Raw genomic sequence first — 21531 nt, forward strand, 5'->3', positions numbered from 1 at the left:
AAGTAGTGAAACTGATATGATCAAATCTCTATACTAATTATTTTGTGTAAATGACTTACATGACTGTGCATAATGACTTAAAATATAAAAATGTAGAAATCTCCCAAACGTGAATGTCTTTTCAAAAAGGTAAAAGAAAGTATTCTCCTTGGGATTCCCGGTATTCTTAAACTTTGTCCTGCACGCTGGAGTGTAATTTACTGAATTAATTTACTTCATATCTTAATATTAAAAAGCTTCAAAATTTTGCTTGGGAAGTAGTTAAACCTTTAAAAAAGGTTAGCGAAATTGTTGCTCGAATAGGAAGATTCTGCACAAATGAAAAACTTCTCTTTCTTGTTTGGGAATAAACTGGTCTAGACCATTCTCTGCATGGTAGATAGTTTATCCAAAAGTTTACATCAGTTTGCTTGTGAAGGTTAGAAAGTTGTTAATGAATACTTTCGAAGCAATAAAAATGCTAATTTGCTGTGTTCAATCTAGATTTGAACAGCAAGGGTATTCAATTCTTCAATAGATAGAACCATTATATATATTTCATTTGAAGATAACTATTTTTTTATGTTTATTTTGTTTTTTATTACAATGCTTAAGATAGAAATACAAATATACAAGAGAAAAAATTTACAAGTGAAGATATCGTAAAAATAAATAAATAAATAGCGAACGCGGATACTCAAAGAAGACCATCAGGTCTTGTCACAGAGAACCGCTGATGAAGAACTAAAAACTTAAAATTTTTACAAAGCATAAATATAAATATAAAAGTTGTTATATAAATAAATTAAATCGTTAAAATTAAAAAATCCTTAAATAAACAAATAAGTCTTTGCTTTCTATGCTAGAGATTTGAATGCTTAAAAATTAAATGCCCACTACTCTACCGTTAGACACTCTACAAAAAAGAGCTTAAATTTATCATTTAATGTATGAATAAATTCGCTATGAGTCTCATTATCATTTATTTTATTAATTCCGACTGCAGTGTGTCACAAATTGAATGATACACATGCACTGCAATGCGCATTCTTAGAAATTAGGAAAGTGATTTAACATATCCTTTTGACGGTATCAAAAGGATATATTAAATAATTTTCCTAATTTCTAAATATGTCAAGAGAGTTTTCAACAAACAAATAAAAAGTTGTTAAGAAGCACCATGAACCAAGCACGGCTAAACTGGTGCATGCTGTCTAAAATACACACACAAAAAAAGCTGACAATCTGAACATTATAGTTATGGCCAGAGAATTTTATAAACGAAGTGAAAACAGAAAAACTTTGAACATTTTTAACAATAAATCTTGAATTTGTTATTACGTTTTATATAGGTCTTATACTTAATAAAGTTCGTTTGTCAAAACATAACTTTATTTACCTTTTTTATTTTCTTTAAATTTTGTTTAAATAGAAAAAATTCATTTTAAATAAATTAGCTCTCTCCAACAGCAGAAACTTCAAACAAATTCCCATTTGATTTGAACACTGCAAAGACCACCACATATCAAAAATATTTTTATACAAAAATTACCTCAGTTACCTCTACCTACCACAAATCATTAGGAGCTCCACTGTCTTTTCAATGCATAAATGATATATTTTTTTACCTGCATCTTCAAGAAGCTTTCGTTTAGTATTTAACAAAAAATAAAGTTGTACATTTTTTTACTACTCAATTTTATAATAATAATAATAATAATAATAATAATAATAATAATAATAATAATAATAATAATAATAATAATAATAATAATAATAACAATAATAATAATAATAATAATAATAATAATAATAATAATAATAACAATAATAACAATAACAATAATAACAATAATAATAATAATAATAATAATAATAATAATAATAATAGCAACCCGGTGGAAAATCGGTGCCCGGTGGAGAATCGGCTAGCAAATAAAGACATCGATTTGGCCGCGAGCATCGTTAGCTTTTTTAAGTTAGCGAAAGCTATTGATACTTGTAAAGAGCTAGCTTAATAAGCTAAAGACCCACTGGCAATTGTAGCTAGCGTCATATCGTTATAAAATCGCTGTCTAAATTATTTTGATATGTAGCTAATAACCAGCTATAGATTTGTAGATATTTTGTAGCTAGCTACAAAGCTACGATATGTAACTTTGTAGATTTGTAGGTATAAAGTTCAATTATTCTCATAGTATTATTTGACTCACCACTAAAAATCGAATTTTTAAAAATGTTAAAGACATTAATAAAAAATAAAACAAAAAGGAAAATCGCTATAATGCCAGTTAGTCGCTCGCTAGTCGCTGGCTCATTTCCCACCGAGAATGCTATTCTTTTTTTTTTTTTTTTTTGTAGTTACTAAGGTGCTCCAAGAAGGTCTTATCACAGAGCACCGCGCTATTAAAGCAATCTATATATCTATCCTTTAGATTGATTAAAAACTAAATTTTACATTTATTTTTTATTAAAAACGTAACCTAATCATCTTTTTGATGCGACCCATTTGCAAATTTTTGGGGAAATTCAAGTCGTTTTTTTTTTTTAGTAATAAACATTTTTTAGTAATAAAACATTTTTTAAGGAATTGTGGTCTAAATGACAGGTTTTGGGAGGGTCTCAGACCCACTAGCCATGACACTGCTTATCTCAATGCCCACTTGGTCTTCCCAACGGTAAAAAAAATTTCTTTAAAATAAGACGTAAGATGTCAACTTTCGCATCTTCAAAATTGTTTTTAAATCGTGCAATGCTTATGCATTGTGTTTTTACATCAAGTGTTTTATTTAAATTATTAGCTGGATTGGAATTAAAAATATAAGAGCTTAAAAATAAAAGACCATATAACCACTTAATAATTGTTCGCAACTGATAGTTACATGTCCATTAAAATTGTTTAATAAATCTCACTCGTTAATATTCGTAATTTTGTTTATCCTCCGGTAACCTAAAGTAAAAGTCTCGGTGACGAAGTACAAAAATAATCATAGACAACAACGAACAAATATAAATAATAATGTTTCTTTCCTTTAATTTATATTTACAATGAATAAATTTACTTCATCAAATTTTCCTGAAGAAATGTTGTCTTTAACTGGTAATATTTTTAGAGATTATAAATGTTTAAAATTCCGTGTTTATGAATTATAAGTCTTTATTATTGATATCTATTAAATATTTATGAACCATGGACGATAAACTTGAGAAAAATTTAAACATTTGACTCGTAAAAAAACTAAACATGTTGAAAAGTATACATGGTTAATAAATAGTTAAATTATTTAACTGTAATATTTAATAAATATAAGAATAAATCCAGTTCATCAAATTTATAAAAAACTAATTAACTTTGAAACGTTATATTAGAAAGAAAAAAAAATAATTATTTGTTAACTAATCACAATTTTCTCAGGTTTAGTTTATAGTTTTTCTTATAAAACTACCTACACATATGACATATATCTACATGATAAATTACAGTCTTTAATATTTTCAAGTTCTATATGCTCATGCCACCTAAAGTTTCTTTCAATATTTGAAGTAAATGAGATGCAGCAATATTCCAGAAAGTTAGCAGCTTATACGAAAGGCAAAAAATTTCAAAAAGAATTTTGAAAAGTGCCAATATAGTGTAGGAAAAAATTGTTGAAAAAAGCGAATATATAATCTTTATAGAGTTTATCAAAAAAAAGTTATGTTAAGCAAAACAGTAATAAATAAAGTGTAAGTTTTGATTGAAAAAAGTTCTCAACAAGAAGTAAGAAATTAAAGCTAGTTATTTTACTAGTAGCATTATTCTTCTTTATTATTTGTCTAATGTCATTATATTTCACTGCTATTTAAGTAATCCTTTGTCAATGTTTCACAACTGACATGATTCTTTGTTAATGTTTTACACCTGACATTTTTGGTTAATATTTTAAAACTGACATTATTTGTTGATACAACTGACATTATTCTATATCAAAAAGCCAATAGTTTCTGCTTCATATGTTTCATTTTTCGTAATTTTTAACATGCTAGTTTTAGCAAAGTTTAGTTTTAAACAAAATTTTATTATTATTTATTATTATTTAAGTAAAGCATTTCATTTTAGAGTTAAAAAAATAAAAAATTAAAAAATTAAAGCTGTAAAAAAAATTCAGTTTTTAGTATTATTTATGTATTATTAATTACAATTATTTTTGAAATCTTAGTTTTTAAATGTTTTTTTTTAAATGTAAAGTTTTTTTGGCTTTGAAAGCTTGCACTTTACTAAAATTTTTAAGATTTAATCCTGGAAAGTTTTTATTTATTTTTTTATTTTTTTGAGGAGGGGTGGGGGTGGGGGGGGGGGGGGTGGGGGGGGTAAATCTTACAAAAGTTTTGAACTTTTTCAAGCGAGTATACCAAAAAAATTGAAAAAATTTAAAACATATATTATTTTCCTATGAGAACCCTGATGTAACTGTAAAAGTTTTTGTAGCTGTAAAAGTTGATGTAGCTGTAAAACCTTTTTATCCATGCAGTGGTTTTGTTTATTAAGTATTATGGGCATTTCTATTTTTGTGCTTGATTTTTTATTTTTCTTTGTTTGAGCAATTAAAATCTGGGACTTAAAGCAATATTCATAATATTATGATTTTATTTAAAAAAATTTATATCAAAAATATTTTTATCATATTCTTGGCTACCTAAATAAGATAAATATATATATTTTTATCATTTTATTTTTTTGCGTAATAATATTGCTATGGTTTGAAAATAAACTACAGTTTTCAAAATGCTATACTTTAGCTAGAAATAATTGATGACATATCTCATTAAAAATATATTAAATATGAGTCGCAAAAGTATAATATCTCACTTGAAATACTCGCAAGCAATTTATTTTCTTAAAAATATCTACATGAAATTAGCAAATTTGCAACTTTCGTGCGCAATCATTCATGAACTGCATTTAAATGATTGCTGTGACTCTATGAAATATAGTGCAATCCTTTAACTTTCTGGAAAGATTTACTGTTTAAAAGATTTTAAAAAATACATTTAATGCTGAAACTTATATTTTCCAAGGTATTAAAGTTTATTTACATAGTTATTAAAATTTGATTTTTTTCTGTTCTGTTCGTGATTCCGCTTATTTATTCTTTTTTAACACTAATGCTTACCATTTTTTGTTTACAAAATATTTATATAGGTTAGAATTAAATAAGAGCAAATTGGAGATAATAAGAAAATAACAGACAAAATACATATGAGTTTCTGTGCGTGATTTTTTGGAAAGTAAGAATAGTTTAAGTGTATTTAAATAAAAAAATAAAAAAAATAATTTAAGTGTTTCAAGTGAATTTTTCAAGTGAAAAGTAAGAAATGTTATATTTATTAATTTTTTTAAATTGTTTTATGACAGTTTGTTTTTTAGTTTTATCCAAATTTAGTTCATGTTACCACTTTGATTTTTTTTAAAAAAGATTTTTTTTTTTGTAATTTAATGAACAGATTATATTATGCAGATTATTAATAAGATCAGTTTAGATTTTAGTTTAGATAAAGTATACACAGTGCACAGTGGGTCAGATAGTTGGCAAAACTTTTTTAAGTGTGACTGAAAAAAAAAAAAAAAAAAAAAAAAAAAAATTTTGCTAAGTTGTATGTTAACTGAATGAAAACTCTGGTTTAGATATTTTTTATATATCAGTTTAGGTTTAAAAGTGCATTAATTGCATCATTGTTGATTTTTTTTGCTGAAAATTGCTCTCTTTTATGCTTTTTATAATTAATCAAATTTATATAATTTTTAAATTTAATTTATTTTACTTTTACTGCATTTGATCAAAATACTTTTAATAAATCAACATATCATTAATGTATCAATAATTCAAAGTTTATTAATATATTATTAATTTAAGGTTTGATGCAAATAAAAATTAAATCATGCATTTATTGAAGTTGAAATATATGATAATTTATATTGTATACTCATTTTCATGAAAAACTAAGTGAAAATAGTCTGAAATTATTAAATGACAGTGACTGGCATTTAACCATATAGCCGACATAATGTGTATATCTATTAAGAATGGTCAAGTATGAATAGAAGTATGAAAATTTCAAATAAAAGTTATACAATTTTTTTATGTAAAAGCAAACTTTTTATTTGTGCTACATAATTTTTGACGCATGTATTTATACTTGGGCAGTAATACTGTTAATTTTTTTTGATTTGTTGCTATACATGCCTCATTTTGTTTAGCAGCTAGATTTTTGTCAGTTTTTATACAAAATAGTCTATAAATAAAAGTAAGTTAAAATTATTCTAAAACTAAAAAATTCTAGCAAAGAGAAAACACTGCTGTTGCAAAACGAAAATTTTTAGACAATGATAGTCTTTTTGTACAAAAGTTATTCAACTCAATACAATCGAAAAGATAAAATAATTATGTTAAAAAAGGTTTTTTTTGAATCCTGTTACAATTAAATAACTTGGATCTTTACTAATATTTTTTATTGAAACCCTTTTAAAATCACTGCTTATAATTGTTTATTTAAAGTATTGAATATTATTTATAGATATTTTTTAATTATATATAATTATGTATTTTTTATGATAAATGTTAATCTTTAAAAAAAAATTAAAAATAAGAAAAAACAAAACAAATATAAGCCTCAATAAAGACTTAAATATTTTTTTAAATGTGTTATTGTTAACTAGCGTGTGTTCATATAGAAAATTGCTAGTTTTAAATTAGTAAAAAAAAATGTAATGCTGCGCTCGACTCGTTTCTCCTCACAGCGGCCTTGTTCATCAAGATTTATGTTTTGGAGTTATAGAGTTGAAAGAGGGTTGTAACCAAAAAAAGTAGCCTCCAGACTGTAGTGGCCCTCTCGGCCTTGGGGAGGTGAATAATTAAAAAAAAAAAATTAAAAACTTGGTTTAAATAATCTTAGCATTTTTTTTTTTTTTTTAGGTGAATTATAATTTTATTTTTTTGTGTTTAGGTTTTGGATAATTTCTTTTTATTTTCTTTTTTTATAAGATTACTTTTTTTTTTTAATAAAATTAAAATTTTATTTTATTTTAGTTAAGTCTAGATAAGTTTTTTTATAGTCATAAAAAAAAAGATTAAGGAATGGTTTTTTTCACTGTTTTTTTTTTAAACAGGTTTTTTTGGCACATTTTTGAAATGTTCAAGTTCTAAAAACATGTTAACAACCATGACCAAATTGTCAAAACAAAGTTATTTTTTGCGAGGTCATTTAATGGCGTGCGATTGCAGGTTTTCCTGTGAAAACCTGATCAGTATATACAGTATCAGTATATACAGTATATATATATATATATATATATCAATACACAGTGACATCGTATATATATCAATACACAGTGACATTGATCATTAATATAATCAATGTTGCAATGATAAAAGTATAATCAATGTTGCAATGATAAAAGTTCTGCTATTATGTTGTGTTGTAACATGTTTTTTCTGCATCACTGTTTTTAAAAGCAATTTTTCAAAATCCCTTATAAATATAAGTTATTAACTTATAGTTTATATTTTATTAAGATAAATATGCAATTTATATGAGATATATTTTATTTTTTTTATAGAAAACCCATCATCTTTTTATCAAACGACTGTCAAAAATGATTTTACAGAAATGGGAAAAATTAAAGACAAGGCGTATGACAATGAAGTAATTGATTTTGAAGATAGTACTTTTAATTGCGACCATATTTCAATCACTTCAATCGATGATAATGAAAAAAAGCTTGACGAAAGTTTGAATTCATCTCTCCCATCTTCAAGGATGAGGAAGCTTAGAAGAAGTATGTTTACTTTAAAGTTGTACTCTCTTTTTAAACAAATCCATTTAACAACTAAAAAGTATATTATTAAAAATATTTTATTCACACTATTAATATATCTTTGCAATTTTATTGAAATTTTAATGTAATAAGTTATTTTACCCAGAGATAAGGCATGTGAGTATTTCTTTGTGTGAGAGTTTGTTATTTTAAAACTTCAGAAATTGCTTTAATAATTTTCTATTTTAGAAATTTTTTTTGAGTTATAAATTATTAGCTTGTTTAATTTTACAATATTTTGCGTCAGTATGTATATTAGAGTGCATAACAACTATTTTTCAAAATTGCCTTATCTGAGCTCTAAATGTGTTCTACATAAAATAACACTAGATTTAAAAATTTTTGAACAAAAAATATTTTTAGAAGTGCCCTAAGACCCTTGAGTGTTTAAAGGACCCTTGAATGTTTAAATGCAATATATATGTAAAATTCTTCACAAGTAGGTTTACCTGGTACTCGAAAGGTAATATGAAAATTTCAAAAATAATAGTCGTTTTGTATAAAAAATTATTATTTAAATTTTATTTCAGAAATAAAAAAATTGCATTTTTACAAGATTTTGATAATCTATTTTTTTTCTTAATAAGTTTATTATAAAATAATTATAATTTTTAAAATTTTTATGTAATTTTACTTTAGCCTTCTCCTTCTATGCTGTTTCTTTAATATAAACATCTTCTTTCCTCTAATATAATTTGCTTTAATATAATTTCCTTTGATATAATTTCCTTTAATATAAGTTTCTTTAATATAAAGCATCTTCTTTCCTTAACTAAAGCTTGTTCATACCTTAACCATAACTGTAACGCACTTTTTCCAAGTTTTCTTACTTCTACCTCTTACATTTTCCATGAAGATGCTGGCTCTCTTCATGCTGACACTCAAACCACTTTAGTCTTCTCTGGCAAACTTTTTTATTTTTTTTCATTAGTTTTAAGTCAAACCTCATTCCACTACATACTTTTTCACCTTTTTGTGCAGTTGCTAAATTGTAATCATTTTTATTATCTTTTTTACTAGAACTCTTGTAAACAAATGTCTTTTTATTATTGCAAGAATTCAATGTCAAAAATGGTCCTGTCTGATGCTAAGTTCTGTTATTCTCAGTTTACTAAATCTTGTATCTTATCTCTGATATTAGGTTCTAATGACTTTCGAAAAATCTTTAACTGTATCATTAACTAAAGTAAGTCTAAAATTCCATCTCTAGTTCATGGGTCTGATCTTATTAATTCTCTCCAGAATTAGGCAGAATTATTTGCAAGTGGTTACAAGTTTTGAAAACTCAAAACAACACTCAAACCTACACAACTATCCTCTGATTAGTCTCTATTATTAGTTTCTTTATATTTTTAAGATTATTTTTGTTATATTTGTTGCAGTTAATCTGCAGCGCTTGAACTAGACTGAGCAATGAAAGCCCACAAAGAAATATAAAACATTTCTATTAAAAAAACTTTTTATATATAGGAGGATAACTAATAAAACAAAAGAAAAACAAACAAATGTTCAGAATAAACACAGATTTATTTTAAGAAAAAAAAGTTTATACACAATCATAGTCAACAATATTTTTATCGTTAAAGTATACTTAAAACAAAACAGGGCTTATAAATAAAAAAAAATCTTCATCAAATAAAAATGTTTAAGTTAACTCTAACACAAATATATAAAGATATCACTATTTAAAAATAAATAAATATAAAATGATAGGAGGTATAAGATAAAAAAACATTGCTTTTGTGTAATTATAATTTATGTAGTGATTGTAATAAATCTCCAACTATCCTCTAATTAGTCTTATCTCTATTATTAGTTTCTTTATATTTTTAAGATTATTAAATAATTTCTTTCTAACCACAGACTTAAAGGCCTACAATCTTATTCATTTCCAGTAACTGTAGGGGTTCCACAAAGTTCTATCTTTGTTTTTCCTTTTTTATCTACAATAATAATCTTCGGATAATCTTACTCCTTTACTTTTTGATTCATTAGAACAAGCAGTCAATCTTTACTGTTAGAACAAGCAGCCAATCTTTAATCTAATCTTGCCTCTGTAACAGCTTTGGGATTGCAGTAGCTTGTGGATATCAACTCCAACAAAACTCACTTATTTGCTGCAAATAACTATCGCAATATTGTTGATATTCCTATATATTCCTATATTATGTGACAAATAACAACTCTTTCACTCTCAGACAATGTCCAAAAGCACATTGTAAATATAGTTAGAGCTGCTTTATTTAAATAATATTGCAATAAATAATGTATAAATTCATCAATTTCCACTGTAACTTCTCTAAATTTTTCTATTTTTTTAATTTATTTATATGTTGAGTAAAATTTTTTTAAACATTTTTATTGTATATCAAAATCATAATTAATTATCTTAGTTTGTGTTCTTCTAAATTTTTTAACTTTTTGGTTAATATTTGGTTACTTGATTCTATCATGGTCAGGGTGCGACAAATCGATGAATGTGCGAACGTTTGTTAAAAAAAAAAAAAAAAACTAACGTCACATTTCCTTACTTTTACTTAAGCAAATGTTGGCGTTCGCTTAAAATTTTTAAAAATGAACGCATAACATAACGCATAACAATTATGCGATTGATAGTTTTTTTATTTATTATAAAAAACATATTTATTTTAAAAAAACAATAAGTTAATAAAATTTAAAATGTATTTTCAACGACTTTTAAAAGAAACCATGCTAATACTTTCTTTAAAAGCGTTACTTTTAAGTTTAATAATTTAGTGCGCAACTGAAGAAAGTAATTATGTTTTAGCATGGTTTTTACATGCATTTATGCATGGAAAAAATATATGCGTTTATGCATGGAAAATTTTAACTAAAATGAATGCATTTGCAATTACTTTTAAAAAAACCACGCTAAAACATTGCTTTCTTCTAAAGCAATGCTTTTTTTCTTCAAAAGCAGTACTTTTTTTTAATTTTCTTATTATCGTTAAATTAAAGTATTGTTTGCTTGCCCTTTTTAAAGTTTTGAAAATTTTTTTATAAGATTTGCAGAAATATATATAAATTAATAAAATATATAGAACTATTATGTTTATTATAGTTTTCATTTTTTAATGTGCGTTTAACAACACTAGTAATATGATATTTTATTATTAAATACTTAATATTATTATAAATTTAATAATATCATATTTAATAATAACTTAATATAATAACTTATTAAATAGTTAATATTGTATTATTATTTTAAATTTTTTAAAAATGAAATGTCGTAACAACTCTTATTTTATTTTTAATTTCCTTTCATTTAAATTTCTTCAAGTTTATATGTTTTTTTATAAGAAAATAAGTTTAACAAAATAAATCAAGAAAAATTCACTATTTTGTATTAATGGATAACGGTTTACAGTCATAATGTTATTGCATATTAGTTATCATTAATTTGTGCGCGTTTTGCATATGCGTGAAAAGTTGTTTTGAATTAATAAAAAATTAATAAAACTCAATAAGCATCTTTGATATATCTAATTATACAATAAAACATGCGGTAGTGGTGTAGTGGTAGAGCGCTTGCTTCATAAGTGAGAGGTTCCGAGTTCGATCCCCACCACGTCCCTGGTAGTACCGCGCTCAACTTGTTTCTCTGCGCAGTGGCCTTGTTCGTCAAGGTTCGTGTTTCGGAGTTATAGAGTTGAGAGAGGGTTATAACCACAATTAAGTAGCCTCCTTATCAGTAGTGGCCTTCTAGGCCTTGAGGAGGTGAAATAACAAAACAAAAAAAACAAAAAAACGAAAAAAAAAAAATTATTATATATCTTTTTAACTAGAATTAACTTATTTGAAAATAAAACTTCCTTTTAATTTAATAAAAAATTGTTTGGATACAAAAAAAAAATAAAAATTGAAAGAATCGAAAATAAAACTGGCATATTCATGGCTGGCGACACAGGTTTTGAAGTGGAGGTGCACAACCATTTATTTCTAAAAACAAGTCCTCTATATCTAGAATTTCTCTTAACAAAAAAAAAGGGCCTTTAGAAAAAAAGTGTTGGGGGGGGGGGGGGAGTGCGCCCTCTTTGTTGACCCTGTTATTTGACATACCTCTTAAGTTAGATGTTCATCAATAAATAAAGAAATGAACATCAAAGTTTATTAAAAAAAAATGATTTGTCGTGCCCTGATGGTACCATGTAATATATCCTTATATTTGCCAGCCTCATTATAGATACAATTCGAAGCAAATCCTTAAAACGAAAAAGTAGTGTAGATGAAATAGATATTGTAAATGAAAAACTAAATCAAGTGTCCTTTCTTGAACCAATCGTATTAAATGACTACCTTACTGATCATCGTCCTCGTGAAGATGTTTCATCATCAATTGAAGCTACTATGTGAGTATAGTTTTTATATACTATGTTGTTATAGTTATTTTTTTTTTTTTTTTTTTGTATTTACATGTATTTTTTTTTTTGTAATAAAGTATTACACTTTTTGTATATTTTCTTATATATATATAAAAAAAAAAGTTATATCTTTTCACTTTGTGTGGAGTATTTTCTAAATTTTACTTATATAGTGCTGAAAGGGCAGAAACTTCCACCCTTCACTCTCTATTCATTATAACTTTAATTTTTCAAAACTAATTATTTTGAACATAACTAAATGTTTATAACAATAAGTAAGTAATCAATAAATAATAGTTAAGTACTGAAGGAGTGCTCGCTTCTTAAGGGAGAAGTTCCAAGTTTTATCCCTTGCGCATCTCTGGTAGTACTGTGATCAACTTGTTTCTTGGTGCAACGGTGAATTACAATAATTAAAAAATAAATTAATTAATAAGCAATAATATTATAGTTATTATTTAAACACTTTTGATTATATTGTGATCATAACATTATGCTTCTATAAACAGACATAGTGGTTTATATTTCTTAGCATTAGTTTGTGATTTAAAAGGTTAACATCTGACCAAAGTATCTCATAAAATCATTTCTAAGAGTACAGTGTTAACAGTAACAATTAAGTAATAACTTTGCCAATTTCCAGTTGTCTGCAGTGAAACTTCTTTGCCCAATCCAGAACCTTTTTTCTCTAAGGTTTGGTTAATTATGGTTTTTATTCTGGCCTTCTATTTTTGTTGCCCAGCAGTCGAACTTTGATTATTGCTACATTTAGTCCCACCTCATTTAATAATATGCTGGATGTAAAAAATCAATTTTCTTTTATTGCTCACTACCTTTCTCTCATTCCTTGGTTATTTTATTTTTTCAACCTTGCCTCTGAATATTTCATAAGAAGCCATTATTCAATTTTCTTTGATTCTGTTTACAGGTTGTTTTGATATCTCACATTTTCTTGGTATTTCACTTATCGAGTAATGCTTATTGGTCAGAAAATATTGAGTAATTGCTTTTTTTCAGAACTGGTATCTTCTTTTTCCCCATTTTATTATTTAGAACTTTTAGACAATTTTTTAGTAAAAAGTTATTTTAAAAGAGATAAAAATTGTTTTGTATAGAAAATATTAAAACAAAATATACAAAATGTGTAAATATTGTTTAAAAATGGTTCAAAGTGTGTTATAATATAAATTTACAATATAAATCTAATGTAATTAAATCACAATAATTAACAAAAAATATTACTGAACTTTAGAGTGCTCCTTAAAACAACTTTTTTTTTAAATGTCTGCTCTTACCCTCTAAATGTGTTCTATATAATAAAACAATACTAGAATTTAAAAATTTTTTAGGGGTAGCTCAAGTTCCTTAAACATCAGTTGGGTTCCTATAATTATCAAAAAAATAGTTCTTTAAAAGTGTATTATGTTGGGTCTCAAAAGAAGTGAAATAATATAAAAACTTCAAAAATAATCTAAAATAAATTTATAAAAATAATATAAAAATTTCAAAAATAATTTCATAAAAAATTATTATTTTAGATTTCACTGGCTAGAAAATTACATTTTTAAACTAAAAACTTAAAGTATGCATTTTTACAAACATTTTTTATAATAATATTTTTTATAAGATGATGATTATTTTTAATTTTTTTTTAATATAATTTCGCTTCCTTTGAGACACAACATGATATAATTTTGAAGGACTTTTGTTTTGATAATTATAGGGACCCGTCTGATGTTTCTTGAGCAACCCCTAAAAATTTTTTAATTCCACTGTTATTTTATTGTATAGAACACATTGAGAGGATGAGAGCAAACATTTATTTTAAGGACCACCCTGCTGCACTTAAAGAAAACAGTAAAACAATCACAAATGATAAAACACAAATGTCATGAATTAAACAGAAAATAATTTTATATTGCATAATAAAATAAAGATAAATAAGATAAAAATAATCTAGCTTATTTATATCTTTATGTTTTGATTAACCTTTGTCCTAACAAGTTTTATAAAAAACTGGTGCTAAATGATTGGATAATCAAGTCATTTTATAAAATTTGATTAGATAATTTGAATTACAAAAATAATAGAATAACCTGCATAATGTTTTATAGTAAATTATAAATTGCATGCTTTTTTACTTTAGAACAAGGTTGCAATCAATTCAACAAACAACACATCTTAGTCGATGGCAACACTTCAAGTTAAATAATGCAATAGTATGTTAAGTTTTGTTGGTTTTAAATTATTGTTCATTAAAAATAAAGCTGAATTAATAATATCATTGGTAATGGTGGTATATTTTATAAATATATTTTTCTGGTGTGAATATTTATCTCAGATATGGGTACAGTTTTTGCAAGAAGTGTGATCTGGAGTTGAGTTTGATAAATATAACTGTTTTAATTTGTGCAAAAATTTAAATTGAAAATAAAACCATTTTTCTCCTTAATCTGGAAAATTCATGTAAATTCAAAGATTTTTTAGAATTTTTTCTAACGCCAAAATCCGCTATTCTCAGGTCATGAAATCTTGTATCTCATCTCAAAAATTAGGCTCTCGTGACTTCTTGAGAATCTCTAATAGTATTAATAACAAAGGCAAATCTTTAATTCCACCTCTCTTGTATGATTCAGACTTTGTCACCTCACCTAAAGACAAAGCTGAATTGTTTACTAAAAACTTTTCATCAATATTATCTCTTGATTCCTCTAGTTGCATTCTACCTAATATTGCCAACAAACAGGTTGATCCATTGCTTGACATTCGTATCACTCCAGCCTCTGTATCTAAAATGATTTCCTGCTTAGACTCTTCTACAGCTTGTGGCCCGGACAACATACCTGTTATTGTCTTGCAGAAGTGTTCTCCAGAGCTGTCATTTGTACTTTCAAAACTATTTAACAAGTGCTTATCAGAGTCTTGTTTTCCAGCCTGCTGGAAAGGGGCATCTGTTATCCCTATTTTCAAAAATTCTGGAGAGTGATCTGATTCGTCTAACTACCGTCCCATAAGTCTTCTTCCTATCATAAGCAAGGTTTTTGAATCTTTAATTAACAAACACTTAATTTCTTATCTTGAATCTAATAAATTACTTTCAGACCATCAATATGGATTTCGATCTTCTTGTTCTACAGCTGATTTGCTAACAGTAATAACTGACAGGTTTTATCGTGCATTAGATGAAGGTGGAGAGGTTAAGGCCATCGCTCTTGACATTTCAAAAGCTTTTGATAAAGTTTGGCATGTTGGTCTTCTCCATAAGCTTTCTTCTTATGGTGTATCCGGCAACATCTTTAAGATTATTGAGTCCTTCCTTTCCAATCGTAGCATAAAAGTTGTCCTTGATGGACAGCACTCTTCTTCTTATTCTGTAACTTCAGGGGTTCATTAAGGTTCTATCCTTGGCCCTATACTCTTTTTAATTTACATTAATGATCTTCCAGATATTCTCACATCTATGGTGGCATTGTTTGCTGATGATACTACCATATATTCTGGTGGTGATAAGAAGCCAATACTCTCTGATTGCTTGGAGGGGAGATTTGAGCTTGAAAAGGATCTCACTTCTGCTACAGCATGGGGCTCACAGTGGCTGGTGAACTTCAATTCAGTCAAAACTCAATTTTTTTCAGCCAATTGTTATTGCAATAATTTAGATCTTTTCATATTTATGAACAGTAATGTACTTGATGAGTCATAAGCTCTTCATCTTCTAGGATTAACTCTTACTTCCGATCTTTCTTGGAAACCATATATCAAATCAGTTGCAAATATAGCATCTGCTAAGGTTGCATCTCTTTATTGTGCTTGACACTTTCTTACTCTCGATTCTATTCTCTATTTCTATAAATCTCAAATCTGGCCTTGTATGGAATACTTTTGCTATATCTGGGGCGGTTCTTCTAATGATGCCCTTTCTCTTATAGACAAGGTGCAAAAACGCATTGTAAACATAGTTGGACCTGCTCTTGCAGCCAACCTCCAGCCATTATCACATATTCGTAATGTTGCATCTCTTTTTCTTTTCTACAAATACTATAATGGGCACTGCTCTAAAGAGCTAGCGTCTTTTGTGCCATCTACTAAAATTCATTCTTGTGTTACTTGGCATTCTTGTGTTACTTGTCATTAAGTCTCATCCTTTTTTTATGACTGTTCCTAAGTGTTTCAAAAACTCTTATTCGTCTAGTTTATTTCCTCAAGCATTAGTTTGTTGGAATTTGCTTCCTTCATCTTGCTTTCCAGATTCATATAATTTGCAATCCTCTAAGTGGTCTGTCAATCGTTATCTTGCTCTACAATCTTCATCTTCCAGTAACTTCCAACTATAATTAGTGGTTGCTTGCAGCCTTGTTGAAAGCTTTTTTTTTGAAGTCTAACTTGACAAAGTCAGACTTCAAAGTTCAAGTCGAACTTCACTAAAGTTCGCTTCTTGCATTCCACTCTTATTTACTTTACCTTTTTATTTTGGAAGTTTAATTACTTATGATAATTCTTAAATGTGGTTTTTCACTTCATATTGTTTTTTTCAATCTTTTTTCAAATTGTTTTTATTTTGTTGGTGTTTCTTATTTAATAACCAAAGTCTTTCTTAGCTACTTCTTATCTATTTCTTACTTCTTAGTCTAGTCTTTTTTTTCTCGGATTTTTTATCAAGTTTTTTTAAAGATTTTTTTTTTTAGAGATGGTTGCATTTTAGACGGTTTCTTGGAAACTTCATATCTTTTTTCAATATTTGGAAGGGTCACATGAAAGAAATAGAAGGTAAGAAGTAGATATAAAAATTTGTATAATAAAATTTATATCAAAATAAAAATAAAGAAAAAGATATAAACTTGTGAAACAGTTAAGAACATATTTCTCATCTTTTTTTTTTTTTTTTTATAATCTTCGAAGAACTTTTTTAATTTAAATTGTTCTTTATCAATATTTTTTATCTACTTTATGGGACTTTATGACAACAATTGGGTCAAAAATTATGGATTCCTTGGACTCTCAACTCCAGAATTTTTTAAAATTAAAATTGTGAAAAGCTTTATTTGTGACACATTCAAAAACATTTTCTAGAAAACAATTGGGTTGATGTTTAATGCAGTCTGTGTTGAATTCTTGGTAAGCATAAATACTAGATATACAAATTGATAATTTGAAAAGTTTTTTTATGGTAACCTCTTTGTGTCAAAATTTTTTTGCTGACCTTATGCTAATGTCTAACAGTTTGAGGTCGGCAATTTATTGCTAACCTCATTTTACCTAGATCTGAGGGTTGCATATGTTTTTTTGTGATAACTGTGTAATATAAGGATAACAAAATGTAACTTTCAAGTTAGAACTCTAAAAACATGTGTCAATCATTTTATCACTCAATAATGTTCTCAGTTTAATAATAAAAAGTCTAGCAGCACTAAAGAATCTTTCTGCTTCAATTGGTTATGATAAGAAAGATTCTAAAGCTCTGTACAATTTTTAAACATTTTTTGACAGTCATTTGATACTTCAAGTATTTGCCATTTCTTTTTAGATGCAATCTTAAACATTTGAGCCTTGTTCATTATTTAATTGGAGTTAAGGGCTGAGAATAGTAAAGTGTTTTATGCTTACTGTTGTTTTTTGTAAAGATTCTTTAAACATTGAAGCCGTCACATTCAACTTTAGATGCTTTAGGATATTCAGGATCATAAAAAAGATGTGAACAAATGTCTCTTGCTATAAGTGGAAGTTCTTTTTATTTTGGATAGTCTAAAGTCTTTTTTAGCTTGATCATACTGATTTGGTGTCTCTAAATATCTTAAAAAGTCTTCAGTTCCAATATCTTTCAAAAATTATTTTTATTATTACTTAAAAAAAAAGAAATGCGTCTTGATCCTTTAATTATGTTAAAATTCACAAGTTATTTAAGCTCTAAAAAAAGTAATATCTCTTTTACAAAGTTTCGCTTGAGTAATTTCTACCAGATTCAATAATTTCTAAACAAATATCTTTCTCCCAAAAATCTAGCAGTTTTAATCTCATCAGTTGGTAGCATTTCGTATGCATTAAAATGCTCTGTTTTCCTAACAGATTTTCCTGACTCAATTTGTAGTTATCGTAAATTTTTTTAAAAACATCAAGTTTCAACAAGTTTTTGTATCCAAAATTAAGCAACTCTTTCCAAACTCGTTAGGAAGATCATCAATTCTTAGAGGTTTTTAATCAACTCTCTCCCAAACTCACTAAGAAGATTATTATTTCTTAGAGGTGACCTTTAAAAAAACCTTGCAATCATTCAAATTTTTGGATAATGTTTTTAATTTCCATCATTCCAGCTCACATAGCTTAACAGTTTCTTTGTTAAGTGGTAATTCTTCCCAAATGGCAGATGTTTGATAATTAGTTTCATTATTATCATCATCAACATCTTTAGTGTCTTCTAATATGTTGTTACAACAAATGTCTTCTGCTAAATCATTTGCTTAGCAGTAGTTCATCAACTACTGCTAAGTGAATTCCCCGAGACATAGTTAATGAGTTATTTGAGACCATAACTCTAAGTGAATTCCACAAGAAAGCACAAGAAAGACATAGTGAGTTATTTGAGACTATATCTTTAAGTGAATTCCGCAAGAAAGACATAGTTAATGATTTATTTGAGTCCATTCTTCTTAATCAATTTGAATTGATTAAGAAGCTTAGAACTGAATCTGACATGTTAAATTTTAGGCACATATATCTTTGATTTATATTGGAAGTCCATATATCTAGAGTTAAAGATTTTTTTTTTTTAGTTTTTTAAATTAACCATAAACTATTTTATTTTTTTAATTTTTTTCATATTTTCAAAACAATAACATAGCTTAACTTGAACTTGGAAGACCTTAAGCAGCTCTTTTTTTTGAATATTAATACTTTTTGACAATTTTTGACAAATTTTGGAAATGATATCAACAGCAATTCAATCCAAAATAAGTGCAAATAAATCTTTCTTGGAAAAACTGGCAACAATCAAAAGTTGATTTTTGATTCTCTGATTAGAGCTTGAATGAATTCAAGCTCTAATCAGACTTGTCAGAAATAACTTGAAGTTAGTTCTGACAATAAACTATGGCAAGAAACTCCCGTCACCTTTTTTATTTTATACACTTTTATACACTTTTTATAATATTTATCATTAACAAATAAAAAGTGTAAAAAATGTAAAAAAAACAACAATATTTTTATCCTTTGTTGAATTTAATACATGTTTCTAAATTTCAGACAATTTTTTTTTTGAAGAGATGCCTACATAAAAAAAAAATTATGTATAACATTTTTTGTTAATTTACGCAAAATACGTTTGTTTCAAACAATCATTATAATGAATTTTTTATTTTATTTTAAGCCTAAAATAAAACCTTTAAAAAAGATCAACAATTAAAAGTTTAAAGTGTTAAAGTATCAAAACAGCTGTGGTCAAATTTTAAAGAAAAAAAATTATAAACGTGGTCAGTTACAGCGTGCTATTGCAAGCCATTCCTGTCCAAGCCTGTATATATATACAGTACTGGAACAAAAGGATCCCAATATGTTTGAAGAAGAATTGAAGAAGCCAATCAGCCCAAGTGTTTAAACCCTACTATTAAAGGTAGAGGAGGCTCTTTACAAGTTTAGGGCTGTTTATCTTCATCTGGAGTAGGTGATTTGATCAAAATAGGGGGGCTACTCACCGGGGAACGTTATGTGGATATGTGGATATCCTAAGGCACCATGCTGTATCATCCGGAATGAGACTAATAGGTCATAGTTTCATTCTGCAGCAGGACAATGACCCAAAAGATTGTTCCCGAGTGGCAAAAAATTATTTAAATGTAATGGCAGAGGAAGGAGTACTGGAATTGATGACCTGGCCTTTCCAGAGTCTAGTTTTGAATATAATTGAGCATATTTGGGATTGCCTGGACAGAAAGAAGGTCGAACATGCTCCCCAAAATGCTGAAGAATGTTTTGAGAAACTTCAAAGAGAATGGCACAACATACCCCAGGATTTTATAACTAACTTGTATGAATCTATTCGGTGAATATTGGCTGGATTGAGGCAAAAGGAGGACAGTAAATATTAAAAGTTTTTTATGAAGTTTGACATTAAAAAGTTTGTAATTGCTCCATATTTTGTGTGAAATACATGTGTTTTAATAAGTTTATAATTTAAAACTTAAATATTTGAAAAGAGTTCTCCGGGATTTTTTGAAAAAATGTAAGTTGTCTAAAACTTATTCACAGTACTGTATATATATATATATATATATATATATATATATATATATATTATATATATATATATATATATATATATATATATATATATATATATATATATATATATATATATATATATATATATATATATATATACTAATTTAAAACATCAGATAATACGAATTCTCTCAATACTCAATAATTTATTTGAAGTATTTGCCGGATTATAGGCACCGGCATCATCAGCATATAATATAATATAATTACAAAAATTTTGACCGTTAAATAACAACAAAAATTTTTTGGAAATTTTGACGTCACCTTTATAATTGCTTCTTTTACTTAAGTATGAAAAAAATGAAGTCCAAAAATTTGTTTTAACATATTGTCCATTGTCCAAATTAATACCACCGTACATTGGAGAACATTGATGTTTTTGTATCTCCAAGGCTTCATGGACTTTTCTTTCAAATTTTTTATCCTCAACTTTAAGTGTTTCTGCCCTATCCCATTCAATATCCTCACAGCATTTTACTTTATGCAAAGCTAATGCAGACAACATCTGCAAGATCATCACAACTTGCTATGAAAAAGGGTATTACTATTAGTTCAAGAACAACAAGAACAAAGAAGATTGTGTTATGACTTTGGTTTAGTTGCTAGAAGACCAGTTAAAAAACCTTTATTAACTCTAGCACAATTGCAAGATAGAATTAAATTTTGTAAGAGTTTAAAAGATCAGACACTGGAACTCTGGGAACAAGTAATGTTTACAGATGAGAGTACGTTTCAACAAATTAGAAGCACGGTCTATAATTATGTTAGATGACCTGTTGGAGAATGCCTGAATCCAAAGTATACCATAAAAATAGCCAAACATCCCCCTTCAGTTATGGTATAGGGTGCTATCACAGTACAAAGTCGATGTGGTATGCACATCTTTAAAAGAGACAAAAAAAGGCAATGCACGAAAGTATCTGTGTGTGTTGAATGATAAAGTGAAACTGCATATGGAATCAACCAAAACCAGCATATTTCAGCAAGATTCAGCACCATGTCACAAAGCGAAAATAGTTAAGACATGGTTTACTGATAATA

General features: G+C 26.9%; 1 protein-coding gene across 5 annotated transcripts in view; it reads left to right on the forward strand.

The window, feature by feature from the left end:
- Window positions 1–21531, forward strand: part of LOC136084083 (transmembrane channel-like protein 7) — a 97666-nt gene that overhangs the window by 27250 nt on the left and 48885 nt on the right. For 2 of the 5 annotated variants that reach the window (XM_065804222.1, XM_065804223.1), the window contains exons 2-5: window positions 7577–7795; window positions 12042–12207; window positions 14366–14438; window positions 16905–16986. In XM_065804222.1, coding sequence (XP_065660294.1) covers window positions 7577–7795; window positions 12042–12207; window positions 14366–14438; window positions 16905–16986 — 540 coding nt within the window. Of the gene's footprint in view, window positions 1–2897; window positions 3080–5162; window positions 5248–5865; window positions 6064–7576; window positions 7796–12041; window positions 12208–14365; window positions 14439–16904; window positions 16987–21531 lie in introns of those variants that run through there. The other 3 variants (XM_065804224.1, XM_065804226.1, XM_065804225.1) reach the window with 3 other exon arrangements.

The sequence above is a fragment of the Hydra vulgaris genome, chromosome 08 (assembly GCF_038396675.1).
Source record: "Hydra vulgaris chromosome 08, alternate assembly HydraT2T_AEP".
NCBI lineage: Eukaryota > Metazoa > Cnidaria > Hydrozoa > Anthoathecata > Hydridae > Hydra > Hydra vulgaris.